Here is a 24485-nt window from a genome sequence, read left to right as displayed (position 1 = left end):
TCTACTTTTCTAAAAAATCAATAAATATTAAAACGAATATAAAACTTCTACCACAGTTTTTTTTGTTTTTTATTAAAATATTAGCGGATTTTTAGTAAATTTACTAATGATTCTTTTACCATTCCAACTAAGCTCTAGGCTTGTGCTAGGATATGGTTTACGACAATAGTCGAATGGCGGGATTCGAACCCTCGACCTCGTGATCGGAATTCCGTACCCATAACCATTAGGCTATTGACGCTTTTTTTTAGTTATTTTGTATTCGCGAAAGATTTTGGTTAAATCTGAATTAGTAGATATGTACGTTCTTGCCTTCTAGAATAAACACAACGTAATGAACGATATTGTAAAAAAGTAAAAAGTCATCCCGTAGTTGCAATATAGTAAGCAATAGCCTCTTTAAGCTTACAGCTTTAATTCAATCCTAGCAAATAATTGTATCATTTTAGAAGTAGAAACTAGTCGACCACAAATCACCTTTATATAGGATACCTACCCACAAGTTAGTATCGCATAAGTGTTGAATCAAAGTAAACTTATAACACTTCAATGATTAAACTTCATTATCTTCCACACATTCAAGCAGAAAAACGCGCACGAATTAAATTCTAATACGTGCTACTAAGCTCAAATAATCATGAGCAAGCAAGCATTAATTTAAGAACGTCTCACAGCACTAACCTCAATAAACTAACCTCAAATAAGCTGGCGTTATAGTCAATGTATGAAACATTAACCTTAGAAGAATATAGCTAGTTCTCATGAAGTCTCACTTTTAATTATCATCTCGGTGTTGTTTACGGTACTGGCATATTATAATTTGTACGAATTAAAAAATGAAATTTCTTTCTCGCCAGTTATAATTTGTTTTAGAATTGAAAAAAGTCAGATTAATGACTCAATTGTTGTTGACTCGTGGTGATGGAATAGACATTTTCTAAAAGAGAGCGTTGAGCGAAAATGACGTACACAATGCCTTTTTTTATTTTAGCTTTCAAAGTGTAAAAATATTATTAAATCGCCCTTCTCATATGGTTCTGTTGTATAGTTCTACAATGGATTTATTGAAGTAAAAAACAATGTGCGTTACTTTCGTAATCATACCGAATAGGAAATGACCACACCTTTGAAGGTAACAACGCTGTAAAATGTCTGTTTCTTGGAAATCAAAGGCCTAATTACTAAGGACAATATCTATCTGTATTAACTATTATTTCGTATAATTAGAAATACGCAATTAGCATTGGTTACTAGTGAGTCAATGAACTGTAGGACCGACGCGTAAAGGAAAAACACTTCATCAGAATTTAGAAAGTAGAATTTATTGCATATATACAATAAAACCTTTTTAGAGCCATCTATTATGCATTTCAATTGACCTACACTGGATCAGAGATCCTGTGACATCTCCATAACTCATGATCCTTGTCCGCTCGGAAATTCGAGAGTGGGACGTCTGTCCGTAATGAATCACGTAGTGTCCTCGCCCACGGGCATATTTACCTCGAAGTGCTCTCGTCTCATTTGTCCGATATCAATTTACGCTGATATCGACCATATTGTCTACATAAGAAAGCTCTTGTCACATACTTAAGGAGTGTTCGAGGTCATTCCTTACGACCCACTTAATATGAAATTTATATTCATAACTATCCCAACGCGTCAATCAGGGTACATCTTACTAATATTATAAACTAGCTGTCGCCAGCGACTCCGCCCGCATGGATATATAAAAAAAACTTAATTAGTGTAGCTCACCCATCCATCCGTCCACATCACATCTATCTAAACATTCGCATTTATAATATTAGTAGGTTCAATAAAACGCAGCTCTTCAAGGCGTAAATTCGAAAAAAAATGAATAAATAGTATCCTATGTCCGTCTCCTGGCTCTAAGTTACCTCCTCACCAATTTTCAGCCATATCAGTAAAGCCGTTCTTAAGTTATAAATAGTGTAACTAACACGTCTTTCTTTTATAAATATATATAAGATGCGAATATTTGGATGGATGGATGTTCGTTTCAAGACATCTCCAGAAAGGCTGCATGGATCACGCTAAAAATATATAGACCATAGTAGATGAACACATAGGCTACTAATTTGTTTTTTTTTAATTCCGCGTGGACGGAGTCGAAAGCGACATCTAGTAGTACATTCATATTCACTTTTCCGCCACTATTTTGGTACATGTTACCTTAAATTTATTAAAGAAATAAAAGTGCTTTAACTGAACTTGGAAAGTTAATGCGACATTTTATATGAATCTTTGCAAACGCAATCCTTTTCGCTTTCACTTATATTAAACATCGCGGGCGATATGAGATCAAACGAAACAATCATCTGTAACGATATATCTGTATGTTAATACTTTAGTAAGCCTTTATGGAATGTCAATAATATTGGTTTGGTATTACGATTACATTTCTTCTATTCTTTGGTCGTTTTAATATAACGCTCACATCTCACTAATATTATAAATTCGAAACTTTAGATGGATGGATTGTTTAGACGGTATCTCCGGAACGGCTTAACAGATCTTAATAAAATTAGGCACTGATGTAGAACATAGTCTGAAAGAACACATAGAATAGTTATTAAGGCTTTTTTTATTCTGCGCGGACGGAGTCGCGGGCGATTGCTATATCTTTATAAATTACCTAATGTATAGAGGTCGTAGTAGTAGTAAGACATTGTCACTTAAATATTTACACTGAAAGTAAAGAATAATTATCGTTCCTTATAAAATTTCTGAGATTTCCTTCACAGCATTAAAAAATTACTACAACTTGGCTGTAGTTTTTAAAGCTTTACAACTTTTCCTTGCAGTTTAATTAGGTCAAATTTGCTTAACGAACGACTTTTTGTATTTCGTTGCATTTCCTTTAAAATTCTACGCTGATCACTCGTATGTTTTTAATTATTCTCTTGAATAAATAGATTTATAATCTTGTTTCAGTAACTGTATTTAATAAAGGTATTAAGCTGCAAATGGCACGTTTCTGTTTGCCAATACGTTTGTAAGGAACAGATGTTCCATCAATTCGTTTCGCTGATATCGATGGGAATTTAATGACCGCTTGGTCATAGATACAGTTATATACGTTCAGATACCGCTACCGTGTTGGATGAACAGTAATCTATATTGTGACATATTTCTTCACATTGCACAATGATCCTTATAAATGTTGAAGAAACTTACATTCAAAAGTTACATTAAAATGTTCGCGGTGCTGGTGACCAAATTCTTTTCTATCTAGTAAGAAAAGGATGGAAAGAAGTAGTCTTTGCTTCATAAATCTTCTCTTATTTCATATTGTAGATGTCTATAGACTATTCGCTTCGCTATTTTAACGATATCCCATTTTTCCCCATTTTTGAACGTTCCTTATCTCTTGCTGTTAATGTTACTGCTCAAGTTTCGTAGTAATTGATAAAATTTCTAGGATTCCGCATTAAAAATATTGTACTGCAAATTTGTTTGAAATTCTCAAATCGCTGTGACCACAACGCGTCATGATGCCACTTGGATTTTATCTTTATTATGAATAAACTTGCATTTTCGTTTTGAACTGCAGTACATTACATTAAAAATGTCAAAGCAGTATTTTTTAAAGAATGTAAACTTTTATGCCATAAAGAGAAAACATACACCGTTTTCGCGGGTACATCGTTATCTTGATGTAATAAATCAACGTAATTTAAGACATTAAACCAATTATCTTCGCATCTTATTCGTGTTAAAACGACGTCACGCAATAAACGCGCTTTACTCTCGACGCCACAGCAATCTTTTATAACATTTTCACTGTTAGAACAAACTAGCAGTCATCTGCGACTACGTTTAAGATCATCATGCGTAAATTTTTACATTTATTGCACCACTAGCTGTCGCCCCCGACTCCGTCCGCGCATTATTGGGAAAATCTTAGTAAGTAGCCTGTATGTTCTTCCAGACTACATTCTACGTCTATGGTCTTCATCGAGATGCATCGAGCCGTTCTGGAGATGCCTTCTAACATCCATCCATATATACTTCCAAACTACATTTGTAATATTAGTTTGTTTCATATTTTCCTGTTCATATTTCGTATTTTAGTTTTGAAGACATTTCTTCTACGCGTTTAGACATCACGAATTTGTAAAACACAAAGTTAGTGTGTAGTGTTTGTTTGTGAAAAAATTGTCAATTGATCCAATGTCATTGTCATAATTAACTTTTGTAAATAATTTATGCATCGTCTAGTTTAACATGGATGTTGAATAAATTCTTGCAATCGTTAAATAAGTAATCATTCACGCTGCCACGTGAGTAATCACCACCTTTGTACCGTTATTACGTTATGAAAAATAACTAAATATCGATTGAGCGGAATGAATACGCAAAAATGCCCCCCAAAATGCGTTCCATATCCGAACTTAACAATGACGTAGCCTATTATACTCGCCATCTGTCAATAAGCGACCCAATCACCGCACTCGATAAACGTTTGCTCAGTTCCACAGAGTAGATCAATTGTCCGAATTCCATCTCTCGTTACAAGAAATACGAGGCAATAAATATTACTCTGCGCACGCGTTGCCGTTGAAAGTAATATAGCTATTATTGAATTCCACACACAGTTTTTTTTGTTATTTCTGCACGACGTACGCCGCAATCGAATGACTTTATTTATTGGTCTAGCAGTAAAATCGGCATAAGGGGTAGGATTTACGATGAAGTTTATTTTGTTATGTGAAGGGATCCGTACGGTTCACTCAATACGCCCTTTGTTTGTCACTCGTTAAACTTAGGGTTGTCAAAAAATGATTTGTGCACTGCACTGACATCAAATGTTTTAGATAAGTTTAGTCTTTTTCTTCTACCAAAGAACACTGTAACAAAATAGGTTTTTTTCTCTTAATAACTAGTTAACAAATAGAAGGGAGGTTTGAATGATTTTTACAATATTTTACATTATATTTTATTCACTGTAAACAAATTAATAACGTATTAAAATTTCTAAGAAACGAATTAGGATACTTTTTGTAGTGTTCGATTAAATATTTCTTATCCGTCCAAATATAAAGCCCGGCTTACATTACATCATTACTCGACTTTTGTTAAGCAACGAATACGCTTTTTATATGCTACATTACAGATTATTTTTACGATACTGCCGATGACTGACGTAGGATAAAATTAATAGCAATGAGAAGACAAAAATAAAGAGCTTCCATAAAATGAAACCGCCAATACATTCGCGATAGCGTCTTGAAGATTTTTAAGATCCTAATCTCAACAAATTAGCTATCGTTGCGGAGTACTATCTTACATTGTAAAAAATAAACTATACAGATATATTGAGGCGTACTTATATTTACTAGATGGAGACTTTGAGATTAACGTTCTTGTAATTATCTCCTATACTACTTTATGAGTATCTTTAAATGTGATTATATCAAGCAATATATTGACTTGGATTTTCATCGATTTGATAGCAAATAACAATTTTATGTAAAGAAAACGTCACATAAGAAGAGCCAATGCCGCTAAGTAATTTCCATTATTCATTTTATACACAGAAATAAAGAGAAATTTGCGTCCATTAGACATTATAAAAAGTTATACATAATATTCAGAGTTTATTTCAATATTAAAATATAAATTTGCTACTGGGTTTTTAACATTGCTTGGGGCTAAGCGATCACTAATAATCTATTCTACATAACTGGGGCATTGTGCCTTTTTACGCAGTTATTTATGCGAGTCTATTGATTCGTATGATTTCATTGTTACGGGAATTATGAATATTTTATGGCTTATCCGGTATTTTAGTCTGAATGGTGAGCATTGTTCGCGAAAGCGGGGGCAATGGTGCCCCGGCCGTTTCGACTCAATGCCCGTCCCTGTGACCTCTTGTCTCTCGGATTCATCTGGCTGTTTGATCGGACGTAAATTGACCATTATTTAAATATACGATGCCTTCACACAGTTAGTGCTCTAATGTTGCGTTCAAATTTTCTAAAACAATTCATACATTTAAGTTTTATGTGGTCACATTTCATTACCTTAGTAAATTACAGGAATGATACGGAATAAGACATTAGATAGAGTTGATTGCCGTTTTATGTTTTTGAGAATTGAGCTATTATTGAAATTGATCGATTTAAAGAATTTAGATATCACAAAAAGAGCTATAAAATGTACTATTTACTGTGGATTTCTGAGACCAAAATTCCCGCTTTATACTTTATCTTTGTGTTGTCAAAAATATGTTTTAAACAAAGATTTTGGTGTCAGAAACCAACGGTACTGTATATCTTTTACTAACGGTACCTTTTCACAAAAAGTAGTGACGAAAAAAAAAGTCACCCCGAATTCGATTCGGTTTAATCGGAAGTAATCATATTATGTTTTTTTTTCACGAGGTATAAGCGTGTTCGATGTTGCGGTTAATCCGGAATGCATCGTTTTGCATTCCGATTAGTGTATAAATGTTTTATCGATGAATTAAAATCGAATGCGTCTATCGATGTGGAACGTAAACATTTTCTGCCGTTTTTAATAACAGCTTGTAAATTGCCGATAAATCATTTCTCTTCCTTTAATAAATACAATATGGGTTATTTCCATTATTTTCCGTGTTGGTAAAAATTTATTATAATTTGATTTAAATCTTATATATAATATTCTCGTGTCAATATGTTATTTACCATACTCCGAAACGGCTTGACCTATTTTTATGAAATTTTATATGCATATTCAGTATGTCTGAGATGATCTATTTTGTAATCCTACGCGAACAGAGTCGCGGGCTCCAGCTACTTTCCAATAAAATATCTGTTTTAAATTAATTATATACTTGTATACTATGTCACTTGATTTTCTTATAATAATACAACAATTAATGTTAATTTTGTGAAAAATTACTTGATCGTCCCCAATATTTCATTAAAACTTGTAAAATGTATATTTAAATGGCACACTTTTATGATTTTATCATTAACTCGTTGTAGATTACAGATGCAAGCATCATAATCCTGATGTAATACCACTTGGGTAGGGTTGCCAAACTGTTTATATTATAAAAGTGATTATCTTTTTATTCCAAAATATTTTTTAATGTTTATACAAATTCTTTTACATCTTTTACTTTGAATTTATTGCATTGGCATTACTCGTTATATCTTTAAAATGATCTCAAAATACTAAATCAAGGGTAGCCGAGTTCGTCAAATGATAAGAGGTTTTTTAAACTTAATTCCAAATTATGAGCACTTTTAACAACCTTTACTTATAGTTCTGTAGTCATAAATTTTTAGAAATAAAAAAAAAATATTACACTTTTTCGAGTGTGGCAGCCCTAAACGTCCTGCTTCCACGCATGCCTGCATTGGCTACGCGAGTGCATATCCGTTCATTTCAGTTTAAATATGATGAGAGGATGCATCCTCTTTTTATTTTTCAACTCCCTCTTATATCAAACACATGTACCTAACAATTGCAAATATATTTGTGGAAATAAGTTAAATACGATTTGAAATATATAAAAATACTCAGGACGATGAATGCGACTTTATTAATATGTGCGTTTGTCCTGAATTTGTTAACCTGAAGACTCCAGTGTGAAACACAATATATGAAAAGGTTCAACATGTTCATCTTAATGTTAAATTTTATATTTGCTTAATGTATTCCTATTTGATATTGATGTTTGTAAATGTTAAAAGCTTTCTTTTGTTTGTCCGTCTAATTGATTATTATTAAGTAGGTGGCGTTTGTGTAACTATATTTATCTTATCAAAACGGAAAGGTCAGCTCGAATCGCCGTCCGAGCGAGGCTTCCGAACAATGTAGACGATAGTTGCATAGAAATAAAAGAACGATCACTTTCATCGTAAATCACAACATTACGATCAATGTTGACAGCTAATTTATATTTATTGCCGATAAACAAGCTACTATTTGGTTTTATACAACATACGAGTTATTTTTGGTCACACAACTCCGACTTCATAATAAATTTTAATTAGGTAATGGTTATTAACGCCATCTAGAGGAGAGTAGCTAATGTATTTTACATTTATATTTCAATTCTTTAAATTGGAATGGGTATACGAGCTTATGTTTGAAATTTCTTTAATTAGGATTTGCTTTTAAAATTTAAAGCTACATGAATATACTAGTAAAGAGGTGTTAAAGTTGTTAGTGCGAGAAACGAAATAGAAAACAAAAATGTAAATTGTTTCGAATTAGATTATTGTTCTTGAACAAAAAATAAAGATCCTCTCATATAATTTATTTAAACACTTATCATAATGATAACAATGCCCGAGGAACAAAATTCGTGCATGCAACACATCATAACGACCTGAGAATCTTATATACTAAATATATTTCAAGCACGAAATTATCTATGCTTATGAAAACATCCTTCCTCTTTCAATTACTGTATTTTAAAGTTTATTTAAATTATATTTAAAAGCTTATTAATAATTTTATAGCTGTATTTAATTCTTATGACGTATTATTAAACGTTTTTTACACATTGACCCTAAATGTCTCGTTGGTAAAGGTGCTTGTATCAATCAAATCATCGATCCGCCCCACCTGACCACGCGACCCGGGAAGCAAGCGCATGTCTACAAACATATTGTAGGGGTATTAATGTGTGGGTATTAATTGCTAGCCATAGCTACTACAAAAATATATAAAATTGAGCCGTGTTTGATAGTTGTCTTATGAATTAGAGAAACATTTAACGAAGAATTACTTTCAACGAAGAAAACTATAAATCTATATATTTTTACTACGTCACATCGATGTTTCTCTTTTAGTGTAAAGTTTGCAATATTTAAGTTTTTTTGTCAAATTATATTGACGTGTTTATATACCCTCAATTGAAATTGTGAGTCGTATTTTCATTTTTAATTTATTTTAACGTCATCAGAATATCTCCATCTCGCTAAGCGCAACAAAGATATTTCATAGCCATATTGAATAAACTCGAGGATAGCTATCAGTAAATGCAGTTGCTGGCAATGTATTTTATCCATATAAATAAATTCTAAAACAAACATCAAGGGAAATCTTACGTTTCCATTGTCTAGCGAAGTGTCCATTTTGTCACGAATCGCTTGTCTGCCCACATGTCCTAAAGGGACACAATGCAACTTTGTTTCGTAATACGAATTTGAATAGATTACGTATAATACAGAGCCGATACCATCTTTACTGTCGGCAGTAACTCATGTATGGATACTGTTGTGTAATTTATTGTTATCCAGCGAACGTACTGTTAAGTGTCCTTATTTCCGATGTATATTTTGGGTTAGTTGAACAGTACTTCAACTCGAGAGCCGTATAAAATCAGTTTTTGCAATCACGTAAGTTCTAATGGAATCAAATAATTTACCATCTAATTTTGCTAACAGAAGTGGACTCTTGGTGGTCTTACTAATATGCGTGTAATAAATTATATTATCTTTTTTTATTACGATAAATGTGAAAGTTTGGATGGATGGTTGGATGTTTGTTACAAGGTATCTCCGGAACCACTGAACGAATCTTGATGAAATTTGGCACACATGTAGAACACAGTCTGGAAGAATACAAATTAATAACTAAGTTTTTGTTTAATTCCATGCGGACGGAGTCGTGGGCGACAACTGATTTATAATAAGAGGCGAAAAATATTAAATTATTTGGATAGAAGAATCAAAGGCGATGTTCTTATTCTATTCAATATAAATCTACGTAGAGTAATATTGATCCAGATTACGGTGACAAAATCTTAAGACATTCGTTTGAGGACGAAGATAATTGAATTTTATTTGCAACTGACATTGTCTGCTCCAATGATATGTAACCTTTGGAGTACATAGGTTTCCAATGATATCGTAATTTATTAAACCGCTACATTCCATAGACTTTTACTTTGGTTGTTAACTTTAATATGCAATAACTTATCTGAATTATTTTAAATCAATATCGATTAGTTCCAGGTGTTAACCGAAAAGTACTATTTCACAGTTATAACCGAGTCGTTAAAGCGATTTATCGATTATCTTAAATCGATTCCTGCATCGCGCAGGGTTTATTATTTCGTCACAACGAAATGTTTATAGACAACGAACGGAAACGTTTGTATGGTTGAAAATTTGATTTCTTTGGCCACCAACGAACTAACGACAAAACAAATAAAATCCATAAACACGCAAGGCTTGCTTAGCATATTTATTTTAAGAGTTGTCTATTCGAACGTATTTATTTTTCTTCATTTAAGTCTATGTGTACCCTTATATTTTCTAAAACATACCTTTATTTAGTATGAACCATACTAATTTAAATATATCTAGCTGTCGTCCGCAACTCCTTCCTTGCAGTTTTAAAAGAAACTTTAAGTAATCTATGGGTTTTTCAGTCTATGTCTTACGTAAATGCCAAATTTCATCATGATCTGTTGAGCCGTTAAGGAGATACCTTCTAATAAATCCATACATTGAAATATTCGCATTGTGATCATTTGAATAAAGATGTGATACTGTCCACACAAAACCCTAAATATTACTGGTATTTTTTGTATTAATTTCTAACCAATCATTTCTTAAAATTTGATTATAGGAATTATTCCTTAACTTGTTATACAAGATGTATGATATTACGATCAACAGATTCGTGATATGGATTTATTATACCAGGAAGCATGTAATCACATTTGGATTATAGTAGTTACGTGAGGTTTATTTGTGAGAGACCATAAAAGGATGTGCCGATACCCTACTTTAGATAAACTGGTTGTTGGCGCTACGTCGCTCGTGCCCGCTCTATCTTTGCGTGACTGTTTTCAACTACGTACCTTATCGAACAACAATTTGTTGAGGTTAACAATTAACGTAATGTAACTGACAAATAATTGCTACAGAAGTAAGATTTAAGCCTCGTCTTAAGGTTTATGCAGCACTCACTTGTTTATTGGTCATATAACCCAACCAAGAATATAAAAAGCCTGGTCTGGGAGTGCTTGATTTGGCCTCTTTACTACATCACGTTCAGACGTGTAGAAAAAAATTAGTTTCACATTTTTCAATATTGCGAGGATTTTTAATTTTCTGGTCAGTCTATAAGCAGTCCCTTAATATCGCACTTAGTTGTATTTGATGGTTATTTAAACGTCGTTTGATTTAGTTTCCTTATACCAAATTAACAAACTTTGTGATCACGTAATAATTCTGAGTGTACATGTCTCTATTTATAACCTGGCCAGAAATTTAAAAAGTATTGGAGTCGATTGAAGCTCTTCCAGATTTGGATTTCTATAATCGTGTTTAGGCCGTAAATCCATAAAAACTTTAGCAGTCGCAGTAGCGTATACGATAAATAAAAAAATCTGTTACATTAATTTCTCCATTTAGCAGTAATGTAATGTTTAATTTAACAACAGTATTTTTTGCACATTTGTGGTGTGTAAAGTGAGGCTCAGGGGTCGTTGTGTGGGTTATATAAATAACATCGTAAGCTTTTATTCTGAGCCTGCCTCGCAATAGATTAGATGTCGGACTCTAAGTAGATTTATGGACTCTTAATACACCTGGTATCAAGGAATGGGTGTCGAGAGAGAAATTCGCTACGTTGTAAGACCGTACTGTTTGGATTATTACAAAGAAATAATCTTAGAATGAAACAAGATATTCTTATGTATGTTAAATAGTTTCATATTTGTAATAACATGATTTTCTTTTAGAGAAGTCAATAAATATTGAAAATTTTCTGAGAATCCAATATCACGAACCTTGCTCGCTCGCTACCGTAGAATTTTATAGTATTTTTTCTATAATAATTTATAATAATGTGATTTTAAATTAAAAGTATTTAATACATATAACGAGGAACAATTTCTCAAGGTCTTCATCAAACAATTAAGTTTATTCAAAGCGCAACTCAAGCCATCCATCATAATTACGACCGCCATTACGCCGAGTACGGGCCGAGGTAAACACTTGACTACGTACAACCATTATAAAGACGTAACGAGACTGTAAAAAAGAGTTGTGTTTAATGACATTTAGAGAATTTCCCTCCGGCGCGCTTGTTTTATGACCGCTTTTTGCTGCCTGTTGAAAAAACTATTCTAGCAGTTCTTAACTGAGACGACTTTTTTTTTTCATTTTTATGTTCATTTAAAATTTATGTGGCTTTGATTAAATGCGATAGTGGACTTATCAGCTTGATTATAAAGGGGAATAAAAATTAAACTGGACTTAAACTTTATTTATCAATTCCATTAATAATTTGCTAGTTTAATCTACTTAGGCGCTAAATAATACAATAATGCATTTTTTTAATATTATAAATTATAAAAAAAATATCAAGTCAATCGACGGCATAGTTATTTCACTGACAGCTATTCATTATGTGCAATTTGACTCAATTTGGGCGTATTTAGTTGCATTACATATTCCTCTCCTATCTTCGTTTTCAACGCACCTAAAGAACTGCAATTTCGTATACAACGTAGCATATTATTTACATACGAAGTTGTTTGTTTAAACAAAGTCCTTATACTAAAGCTAAGCTTTCAGTTTTAGTTAGTGCAAGTAGCTTTACAAAGTACAGTAGAGTAGGCAGGTAAATCTTTTAGGACTAATCCACAATATGATGCAAAATCGCAACTATTTTTAACCCTTTGTCAATTTGAACCGCGACACCTACTAATATTATTTAATACACATTTGCTGAAGGCGTGAAGCGTGGTCTAGACAAGTTCTAGATTTACGATGGCCATTGTGCGTGGGACTTGTTAGCCTTGTGTACTTAAACTGAGTCCCACACTGCTCCTAAATTACTCAATAAAATCACGAACCGACACATTTGACATACTACAGATATGCAATAACTATATCACCTACGGCTATTGTGAAAGTAGAACAATAATAATATATTAATATTTACTGTATAAAAATAATTGTCATTAGTTTTTGACCTTGACTTTTTCTATGCAGTATTAAAAAAATTGAAAATTATCTCATGTGGTGTACAAGACTTTGTTCTATATTGGTGAAAAATTTAAATAAGAAATGTCGAATCAATGCAGATGTGATCGAGTAAATTATCTTGGATCAAAGGTAGCCTTTGAGTACTTTCAGACTGTGCTTTAATTCTATACCAAATTGAATCGGGTTCCGTTAAACCGTTCTGGAGATACCTTCTAACAAACATCCATCCATCCACCCATTTACTTTATATTTGAATGAATATTTATTTGAATGAATAAATATTCATTCAAATATAAAGTAATGTTGTTTAAAGATGGAAATGAAATGTTTAAAGCAGTAGACTGAAAAAACTCATGAGATCACATCATTTTACAAAAACAATATATATTAAATTGTATAAATATCTTCCAATTAACGTCCTAACTTTGTATACTTGTGTACCGCTTTAGGCGTAGAAAATCATGTTAGAGTTAGGAGTTAACAATAAAATTAGTGCAGGCGGGCGTCGTATAATTGTGATAAGAGCAATGAATGGCCGCGTACAGATTTAATATCTAGATTAAAGCCGCTGTGGAACTGTGTTTCTGTTCCTTCGCTAAGATAACCTGCACTTAATAAAGTTTCGATAGAACAACGTAATTGCTTTACAGTTTAAATAGGTTCGTTTCTGTAATATTGCTTTATTCTGCACATGTTATATTAGAATCATTCAACTGATTACGGCTCCCATGCATATTGTAGTAACTCAAAAATTGTTAAATTATTCCGATGAGTTTAGCACGTAAATATTATAGAAGTAGTAGCCGTCGCCTGCGACTCCGTCGGCGCGGAATTAAATAAAAACTTAATAAGTAACCTATATTTCTTCTGGACTATATTCTACATCTCGGCAAAGTTTAATCAAGATCTCTTAAGCCATACCGGAGATACCTTCTCATAAACATCCATTCAACCATCTCAACTTTCGCATTTATTATATTAGTTCTTATATTACGACTATTTCTTCTGATTAAAAAATCTTATTTTATAAGGTGTTTAAATTTTCAAAACAAAGATCGTGTTTAGCAGAGTCCGAAGTATAAAAGTTCTTAAAACACCCGTTACAACAGTATGCGTAGGATCCATCGATTTTGTTATTGTTTCGTATGAATCCAGATAAAATACGGTATTGTTTAAAGATGTTATCATTTAATACTTCGTATTCAATATACATAACAATTGAGACCTGTTTCAAAGAATTTTAAACATCATAATAAACGTAAACAAATACTTTATATAATTCTGTTTCAGATAACTTTGTAAAATAAATGAATACAAAACAAATTGAAGTTTCTTTTAAAATAATATCCGAACGTTGGCCGCACTTAGCCTGAGCACTTGGAATTTGCATCCGCGGCGTTTGTTATGCTTTAAACTTCAAAAATGTTTGCGCAAAATGCCAGTACATAATGCATGAATGAATAATGCAGAGTCTATGCTTAAAATAAAATAAAAAAATGTATATGTACTCATTATATTAAAGTATTTATACTTTGATTATGTTTTAAAATGTACTTTAACTTTTTAACAGTGAAGTGGACTGGACTGTCCTGATAGTTAATGAATTAACGTGAAAAAAATTATTACATAACTAGCCGTTGACTACGACTCCGTCCGCGCGGAATGAAAAAAAAAACTTAACTGTATCCTATATGTTCTTCCAGACTATTTTCTACCACTGTGCTTAATTACTACAATCAGCCGAACTGTTCCGGAGATACCTTTTAACAAACATCCATCCATCTAAACTTTGACATTTATAATATTAGTAAGATAATAAGTTATACAATGTTTGCGAAAAAAGATCATTCTATGTTCTATCCAAACAATGGGAAAAAGTTCAATTTCAATTTATTTAAATTGTAAAGAAAACAAAACAAAGTAATTCGATTTATAAATAAGCAAGACCAATATTTTGTTTGTCAGAAAAGTAATGAAAAAGTAATGATTGATGGTGGGCTTTATTAAACTTCCACCAAAAAGCTCATCAGAATGTTATTTCAATTCCAATCTCGATCCGTGCAAAAGCTTTTTACCATAGGGAATTAGAAAGACATTATATTATTATTCTTTATTTAAGTTAGTAATAAGATATTCTCATGTAAATTCTTTCACCTTTCATTTTTTTAAACTAAGATATAAACATTACATTACATTACTATCAACTTTAACAATTGAACAGTTTGATGACAGCTTAAAAATTGGCCAAGTTCACAATTGTTCGGTGACAAAGACAACTACCACCGAATATTTTTCTAATAAGGAAATTAAGTCGAACAAATTTTTAAAAGATCCAGTTGCATCAAGAGTTTCATTCTTTGTAATTTAATGTAATATTGTAATAGTACGAATTGTTCAAACATTATTGCATTTTAAATGGAATTAAAATGAATGCTTAAAGTACGGTTATTGTATTGTTTTAACCCATGCTTGCATTTATTAAAGTTTTTGCATGATTTCATAACTTGTTACTTTTAGACATTATTAGTTGGAATCCTTTGGCGCGAATGACGTGCTTTCGTTACAAAGTCCAGTGTCTGAATGATTAGTGAGGGAACATAAACGTCGACATTTTAGTAAGGCTAGTGATGTGCTATACCGGCACAGAGTTGGATTTTCTTCCTAACATTACGTGCAAAGATATATTCAAACAAATTGTAAGTAAATCTTTGAGGCTATGTACAAAAGTCTACGTTATGGAAAATCCTTTAATTAATTAAGTTTGTCGTTACAAACGATGAAGCATATTTTTGTGGAATTTATTGAGAGCACATCCTTGTTTATATAGTTACCGACTCTTCTTGTTCAGCTGTTTTTATTCAAGGAATTCCACTAAATTATTTCAATTAACGTGAAGTTTAATTCGTCCTTGTAATAGGGCAGGTGATAATTATATCGTTTGCCTGTCACGTGTTTTAACGCACTTGATTTGAAAGGTGTTTTAATTAAAATTATACTATGTATAATATATACATATTAAGTAGTAGAGAGACCCCCCTAGTGCCCCCAAAAGTCAGAGAAAACAATTATTACCACACAGAAACAATTTAAATAATTAATCTTACGTTTGGATAGATGGACGGATCTTTGGATAGATGGATGTTTGTTTGAAGGTATCTCCAGAACAGACAGGTAGTATTATAATAATTATTCATTAATTTAGAGAATGATTGAATGCAAATTTATTGCCAATAAATGTTACTCTTACTGTTCATTCCAATTTTGAAATGATACTTAATTTATAAGCTTTATGTAATTTAATTTAATCTAGATCGTTTATTCCTTGGTATGTTTAGTCATGACTTTAAATTGATACATCGCGCTGTAATAACAAAACGGTCCGCCCACGCGTCGATGTTACAAACTTGACAGATGTGTTTGTATTAAGTTTGCGGATGTGACGTCATGATGCGATCATATCCTAATAAAGCAATAATTTTAATGTATTAACGACATTGTCCGCATATTCTTATCAGTATATGATATACAAGTATATGATTCTATTATTGGTGAAATTCGAAAAGTGAAATGTACATTATTAATTCGGGAAAGTGTGTTCCAAAAATCAATCACACAAATCAAAACAAAAAAATAGTTGGCCACAATTACGACTTGACATGTTTAACAAGGAGTTTAACTTGGTACACATACGTAGCTTTTTTTATAACAGAAGGGGGCAAACGAGCAGCGGGTACACCGAACACGTGTTAAAAAAGAATAAGTTCTCTTAGTATTATAATTCCGTGAAGATTGTGTAGAAAATAAATTTTAGTAACTTTTGGTTGTTACAATAAGTTTGTATATTAAAGTCTGTGTCAATATTTATTAATAAAAAAACGACCTTGTCAAAAATGCCTGCTACATTTAAAATGAAATATAATTTACTCCACGTTATTTCAATCTGACATGCCACCCAAATAGAGAATGATACTCGATTAATCATTTAGCGGTCTATTTGATATCTTGATATAAATGTGGGTGTGTTCTTATTAAAATTGTAACAGGCGCCTTAAAAATTATATTATAGGTCATGTTACGTGAAACGCAAGATTTTATGCTAAAATCTTTTTATACGAGCACTTAGCTTTCACAATGATTAGAATACATGAGCAGTAAAATGTTTCTTTCTTTTGTACGCATTGGTAAAATGAAAGAAGTAATTTGAATATGACTACATATTATAATTTCATATATACGAAAAAAAATATATTTTTCATAGTTTAAAATTAACTATAAATGTTACAAAGTAAATTACAATATTCAATAAAAAAAGATTTTTGCAAAAAAAAATTGCTAAGTCAAAGAACTAGGTAGTTAACTAAAATATAAATTTAAATACATTGTTACGCGACAGTCAACTTTTTGGTAACTTCGAAAACCCTAATTGGAAAACTTGCATTCGTTTTATTCTGTACCCAATAGTATGGACAGACGATGGCGAACTTTCTCCTAGCGATCCAATTATCTTTTGTTTATGGTTATAGTGTTTATGATTTACTGTTTATTGCTCTCTTTATCTATAAAACATAATCTTGAGAATTACTTTATTTCATAACGTTTATTGTATCATGTAAAATCGTACAGATTAAATTTGGTTTAGACTTGGCTTTTATGTTAAAAATGTAAGTTGCTTTCGTTGTTTCGAAAACTTTGATCTTCTTCGTTGAATCAAAATTTATACGAATAGCAGTTATTTCTTAGCTTTAATTTATAGTATTGTTTTTGCAACTGATTGTTTTTCTTTACACATTTTTCCATGTTAAACTAGCTGTCACCCGCGACTCCGTTCGCGTGGAATGAAAAAAAACTTAATTAGTTCCCGGCGATTATTAGAATTTTTCTCACCTTTTAAACCTTTCCTAGACCTCCACGAACATTTCAAGATAAGATAAAACCGTTCAGCCGTTCTCGACTTTTAGCGAGACTAACGAACAGCAATTGATTTTTATATATAAGAAGATTATAACGAATGTTTGTATTACAAATGAATATAGTTGTGTGCATGTTTCTTTCCTCAGTAGTCAACTAATTAGTACACTAGTTCCTTCCTTATTGACGCTTTATTGATGCATGATTAATTCGCAATTAATTTAACACAATATGCTTTGTATTTATTCGCTTTATTGTTTCACCGGTAGTTAAGCGTCTGTCCTGTAAATATCCCTCACAGACTTCTTTCTTTTTAATTTTAGGCATACGTCGTCGTCGCTTCGCGGACGGCTTGTATTTCGAGTGCAAGTGTACTGAATAGTTAGACAAAATTACGCGCAAAACGATAACTGATCGAATGAAGTCGAAAATTGGGAAGATGAAATATTTGCCTACGGGCGGACAAAAGGAATGTTATACGTTGCTTACGACGAGAAGAAGATATATGAAGAAGTTAATGTATGTACTCAAAGATTTCTTTTTTTATGAACCAATTACGCTTTCTTTGGTGATGGTTAAGCAATTCTAATGACGGAAAATGTTTTGAAAGTAAATTTTTATGTAAATCTTTTTAACCCGTTTAACAAAATTATCCTAACTAAAATTCAATTGTTTTTATTCGATTGATAATCGGGATGACAATATGTTTTATACAGATTTTGGTCTCAGAAACCAACGGTCAGATAAGTAATGTTTTAATAGAGTTATATATACAGATTTTTATTTCATTTAATAAAATTTTCATAAAAATCGGACAAGCCGTTTCGGAGGAGTATGGTAAATAACATTGTAACACGAGAATTTCATACAATATTTAATGATTTTTTTTTTCATATTTTAAATTTAGAATTAGAATTTTGTATATAAGAAGAATATATCAATGATTTCTCACATGGAAAGTTATACTGTATAATAATTTGTTAGAGTAGTGATATTTTCACAATTGCATTTAAAGACTGCGGGCTACCGTTACACCGAGATTAATCATGATGGATGAACGTTAGCCGTATCGGTGTAATTCACCCCGGAACGTGCCTTACCCACACTATCTCCAACCAACTTTGGCAAACTCGTCCGTTCAGATATCCTATCGAACACAATTACCGTTCTCTTAGAACAAATTGCTCAGTTCTTACATACTTTGTTACAAATTCTTACGTGTTGTAAGTAGTATTTTTTTGTTTGAAATAGGTCAAAGGTTATTGATTCACACTACGTCATTATATGAACTTTAGACCTTAAGGATTAAAGTTATCTGATTAAACAAAATTGAAAATAATTAATTTAAACATAACAGGTACAGAATTTATACAAACAAGTAGCTGTTGCCTGCGAATTCGTCTGCGTGAAATTAAAAAATAGCTTAATTAGAAGCCTATGTGGTCTCCCAGGTTATGCTCTATGATTTCCATGCAGCCGTTCCGGAAATGCCTTCTAACAAACATTCATCCATACAAATATTCGCATTTATAATATTAGTAAAATAAGTTATTAGATCTATCTATATAAATAAAAGAAAGTCGTGTTAGTTACACTATTTATAACTCAAGAACGGCTTTACCGATATGGCTGAAAATTGATGAGGAGGTAGCTTAGAGGAGACGGACAAAGGATACTATTTATTATTATTTTTTTTTCAAATTTATGCCCTGAAGAGCTGCTTTTTATTTATCTATATATTAAGTTTTTTTATATATCCACGCTGATAGTGTCGCGGGCCACAGCTAGTTTAATATAATAATATAGAAACTTTATAGTTCTTTTTTAATTGTTCGTCACTAACACATATATCTCCAAGAGTTAGATTAAAAGCTCATTCATTTACTAGTATCATTTCACTTTCAATGTTCAATGAACAGTTACTACTTACGTATTCTATTTGAAGACGTTACCAGTTATATGAAACTGGTTATACCAACGACTTGTCTACAAGAATAAAAATAACCTTAATTAAAAATGTAACCGAAAATAAAAACTATAAAAGTAAATCATTGCTATATAACGAATGTCACCTGTTTCAAACTAGGGGGTGTTTTTTTATTTAGTTCATTAGTTTCGATTAAAACCACCTGGAATTATTAACGGTTAAAGATAAACGATTATCATAGTTACCGATATTAATGCCCGTTAAACGATAAAATCTTGATAGACGTCTTTTAGGTGTTGTGTGCTTTTAATGATCGGTTACTGTATTCAATTTTTTAAAGCTCTAATAGCCTAATGGTTAAGAGTAAGGCTTTCCGAACAGATGGTTGAGAGTTCGAATCCGGCTAATGGACTATTGCCGAAAACTATATCCTTGCAAAAGTCTAGAACTTAAACGGAATTATACAAGAAATATGTATTAATAAATTAACAAAAATTTACTAATATTTAAAAAACACAATGATTTTTGTGTTAACAATATAGACTTCTTATAAGCAAAATATAATTCAAAAGTATAATAGCTGTTGCTCGCGACTCCATCTGCTTGGAATTTAAAAAAATAACAGTCTATGTGTTCTTCCAGAATATATTCTACATCGATGTCAAATTTCATCAACATCGGTTGAGACGTTACGAGAATACCTTCCGACAAACATCCATCCATCCGTGTAAACAATCGCTCTTATAATATTAGATAGTAAGATTAAAATTTAAAGAAAGAAAAAGAGAACTAATATCTGTCTTTTCTTGCATAAAGACATTATTTGGAATCATTGTTTTATTTACATCATTTTAAAATTGAAAATGTTAAAATCAGATAGTGTTTTGTAAAATACTATGCCAAAGTGCATAATTTGTTTTCGTAATCAAATGTGACGAATGCGTTGTTCAGGTACTGTGCACTAAATATTGATGCCGGTAACCGAGCCTAATAGGAGAAAGGTCTCCTTTAATCATGCCTTCGATTGTCTGTGGGCAGCTGGAAAATTACCGACTATTCACAAGATATGGAATGTCCGCAACGGGTTTCATATAATGTTGCGTAATATAAAAAAAATTGAGTCAGTACTATCCATTATATCTTTGTATACAATGACGGATAATATCATTGGGGCGTATTTAAAATTAATATTAAGATAATGGGTAGAGAAAAACAACGTCATCATCAACCTGCTCTTATCCCTATTGAGGGACGGCACAGTATGTACTACTACTCCTCCATACATCTCTATCAGCCATCATATCCGAATCTACCCCTTTCCTACTTTTTAGGTCTTCCTCTACATTTGTAGCCATCCACATTCAATCTCATTACTTTTTTGCTTATATCGTCATCATCCCTCCGCATAACATGTCCAAACCACGGTAATCTTTTACTCCTCAATTTCTCAATCGCTGGCATTACTTTCAAACTTCCTCTAATACACATTTTAAACTATCCTTTCTTGTCAGCACACATCCATCTTAGCATACGCATTTCAGCTGCATGCAATCTTCTTTCATCCGAAACCTAAAGAAAAGAAAAACAACGTAAACTATTTAATTATTTATTTACACTTTGTACACCAAATACAATATTTGTAACATACAAATAGAAAAACGGTAAAGTACTGGGTAGCTTAACCTATTTTGACAGGTTTGTTAAATAAAAAAAGAAAAAATACAATGAGTAGAATTCAAGGCCCTCGTATTTAATACGTGGCATTAAATCAATTATGTATATAAAAGATATAAATAACATATTGAAAGCCACTGAAGCTTTATTATTAACACCTGGCATTATAAATTGAGAGCTTCGGCTTAGGACGAAGTGCTCGCTAATGAAGATTAATAACCCAAACTCGTCTCGGATTTCTTCAAAAACTTCATGTTACGTAATACGTCAATTATGTAAACTCGTAAATGGGTTAAAGGCATTAGGAAAGGTGGACCTTAATGTCTTTTGAATATTTGAATCGTTTTTAGCGCACTGAAAATTACGCCGGGAATAAATTTAATCCTTAATTTTACTTAAATAAATAAAAATTAAGTGCCTTTTTGTACATATGTATTGCTTTGCTTTGAAATTTGCATAAAAAAATTATAATATTAACTTCGACTGTTAATATTTTTGAACTTACATATATCTTCAACTAAATATAAATAATGTTCAATTATAGACCAGACAAATTATTCCAATTCTAGTTTACACATCACCTATAATTATAGAAATTAAAATATTAAAAACGAAATATCAATACATCCCTGGGGCTTAGAACAGGTTAGAGGGACCGTCGAAGCAAAAAAAAAAGCGCTTCGAGGAGCAAAATGTTCGACATACTAATACACACGTATGCGATCGTTCGAGCATCAATTGGAGGCTGCTAATTACAATTAAATGCGGGTCACACGTACGGCAACCGGCAATTTGCGATACCACGCTCCCGGCTGCCTTCTCCAAAGTATTACTTTCGATAAAGCTGAATACACACTTGGATACATCGATTTTATAACCATTTAATTTTTACCGTTACATTATAGTAAGGTCCTAAAATGTAAAGGTGATTTACGGTAAACGCAACTGTAGTTTTACTCGTATTATAAGCCCTTCTAATAAAGTGTTTCTTAAATACGCTACAATAATCATGCAGATTTAATATTTACTAAAATTAAGTTTTTATGTGCCATTAAGACAAATTATTTCTATTTTATATGTATTATACAGTCTTATGTAGACGTAATTTTCCTCATGTCCTAAAGAATTATCAAAGTAAACGTATGGCTAGTTTATTTTATATATAACAAACTGCCGAACGCCCGCGATTCAAAACTTAATTAGGCTATTTTCCAGACTATGCTCTATATCTGTGCCAAATTTCAGCGAGATCCATGCAGCCGTTCTGGAGATATCTTCAAACAAACATCCATCTAAATATTCACATTTATAATATTAGTATGAAGTATGATGTTTATCGAATTGTGAATACATAGACGAGGTGAAATCAGTATGTATTTTTAATATCATTGGTATTAGAAACTTTTAACAATCCTTAATCAATGTAAACAATAGTTTAATAATACATTTGAAAATTTACAAACCTTTTATTTGCAGTTTTATTACTACAATAAACGTACAATTGTATACTGATAATAGGTACGTGTTATTTGATCGTATAAAAATATACGAAAGTTTATTCCCTTCAAATAACACGTATAACCGCACGCAACGCGGAGAGCAATCATTTCGTATGCTAATTACATACGCAAGTACGAAATAAATGCATTTACAAGTATGTAATCACGTAATTTTATCATAATACGATACTATAATGGAAAAAAAATCATTGCTCCCGTTTCTATAATCTTACTAATATTATAAATGCGAATGGTTATATAGATGGATGGATGTTTGTTTGAAGGTATCTCCATAACGAATCTCGATGTAATTTGGCATGATAATACATAGTCTGGAAGAAACACATCTTCACACTAATTATGTTTTTAATCCTGCGCGGACGGAGTCTCGGTCGACTGCTAGTTAGAATTAATAAGTAATTTCTTTTTTAATCTGTAGGCAATAATTGATTGATATAGATTCTATTTTTGCTAGATATTGCTAGATAAAATATTTTTATCATTAATTTTGGTGGATATGTCACTAGCAAATTGTGTACGCCGCCCGTTCTAAATTTGACTAGGTAAGTTGTAAGTTGATTTAAAGTTGGTTCCAGTATATTAGTGTTCGTGAATTTGTCGGATGGTTTCGTGTCTGAGATCTAGATGCAATTACACTAAATTTCACGTTGACAACTATAAGCCTAGCTCCAAGGATTGGTCACGAAACACTATGGTGATAATAAATTTCTTTCAACCCACTGCACGTGCTTACAAATAGATTTTACTTTGAAAGATATTTGTTCCATTTTGTAATAGTAATCTTATTTTGCACGCCTTACTTTATCTTACAATACTTATCATGTTTTTAACTGGCATTTCTTTTTCTACGTTACAATTTAATTGAACAACGGTTTATCTTTTAATATTTCCTAATTTATTACGTTTACGATTGCCAACATGGTCTAATAACCGTTGCGTTCTGAAATCAAAATACTCTTTATAAAACATATCGTCATCCTTGTCATTATCTTAAACAAAACAGAGATAACAATATCTTTTTGAGTAATGTTTTGATCTCAAAAACCCACGGTTTTACAATAATTATTATATTTAAAATCTAAAATCTTCTGAAGACTTAAAAGATCTAGAATTATAATTGATTAAATCTTCATTAAAAAGAGCAAAAGATGACGTCACACGTATAAAGAAACAAAGAAGTAGTAGAGATATATGGAGCTATTAAAATAATGCGTAAATAATCTTTTGAGATGACATTGACAACGTACCATAAATAGTAAACTACGGGTGGTATTTCACAGCGACCAGCTGAGACATTCGTCTTTGTAAAGAACTTTGTCACTGGAAAGAACTTGCCACATTCCTAAAGAAGTTGCTACACGATTAGTAATTAATTAGTCATAGAATATGTCATATGACTCTTATGCCTATGATTGTTATGACATGATAGCCAATTGTAAAAAAAAGTATGTCATAGTTATTCTTATTGGATTATTGATG

The 24485-nt window shown here is 31.8% G+C and overlaps 1 protein-coding gene across 4 annotated transcripts in view; it reads left to right on the top strand.

The window, feature by feature from the left end:
- RapGAP1 (Rap GTPase activating protein 1) overlaps window positions 1–24485 on the top strand; it is a 192600-nt gene that overhangs the window by 79373 nt on the left and 88742 nt on the right. For 2 of the 4 annotated variants that reach the window (XM_013324626.1, XM_013324622.1), the window contains exon 2: window positions 18209–18404. The exons of the other annotated variants lie outside the window; for them this stretch is intronic. In XM_013324626.1, coding sequence (XP_013180080.1) covers window positions 18304–18404 — 101 coding nt within the window. In that variant the 5' untranslated portion in view covers window positions 18209–18303. The remainder of the gene's footprint in view (window positions 1–18208; window positions 18405–24485) is intronic. 4 annotated transcript variants of the gene reach the window in all.

This window comes from Papilio xuthus, unplaced genomic scaffold (genome assembly GCF_000836235.2).
Source record: "Papilio xuthus unplaced genomic scaffold, Pxut_1.1 DF824992.1, whole genome shotgun sequence".
In the NCBI taxonomy this organism is placed as follows: Eukaryota; Metazoa; Arthropoda; class Insecta; order Lepidoptera; family Papilionidae; genus Papilio; species Papilio xuthus.
This window is presented reverse-complemented; position numbering and strand designations above follow the sequence as displayed.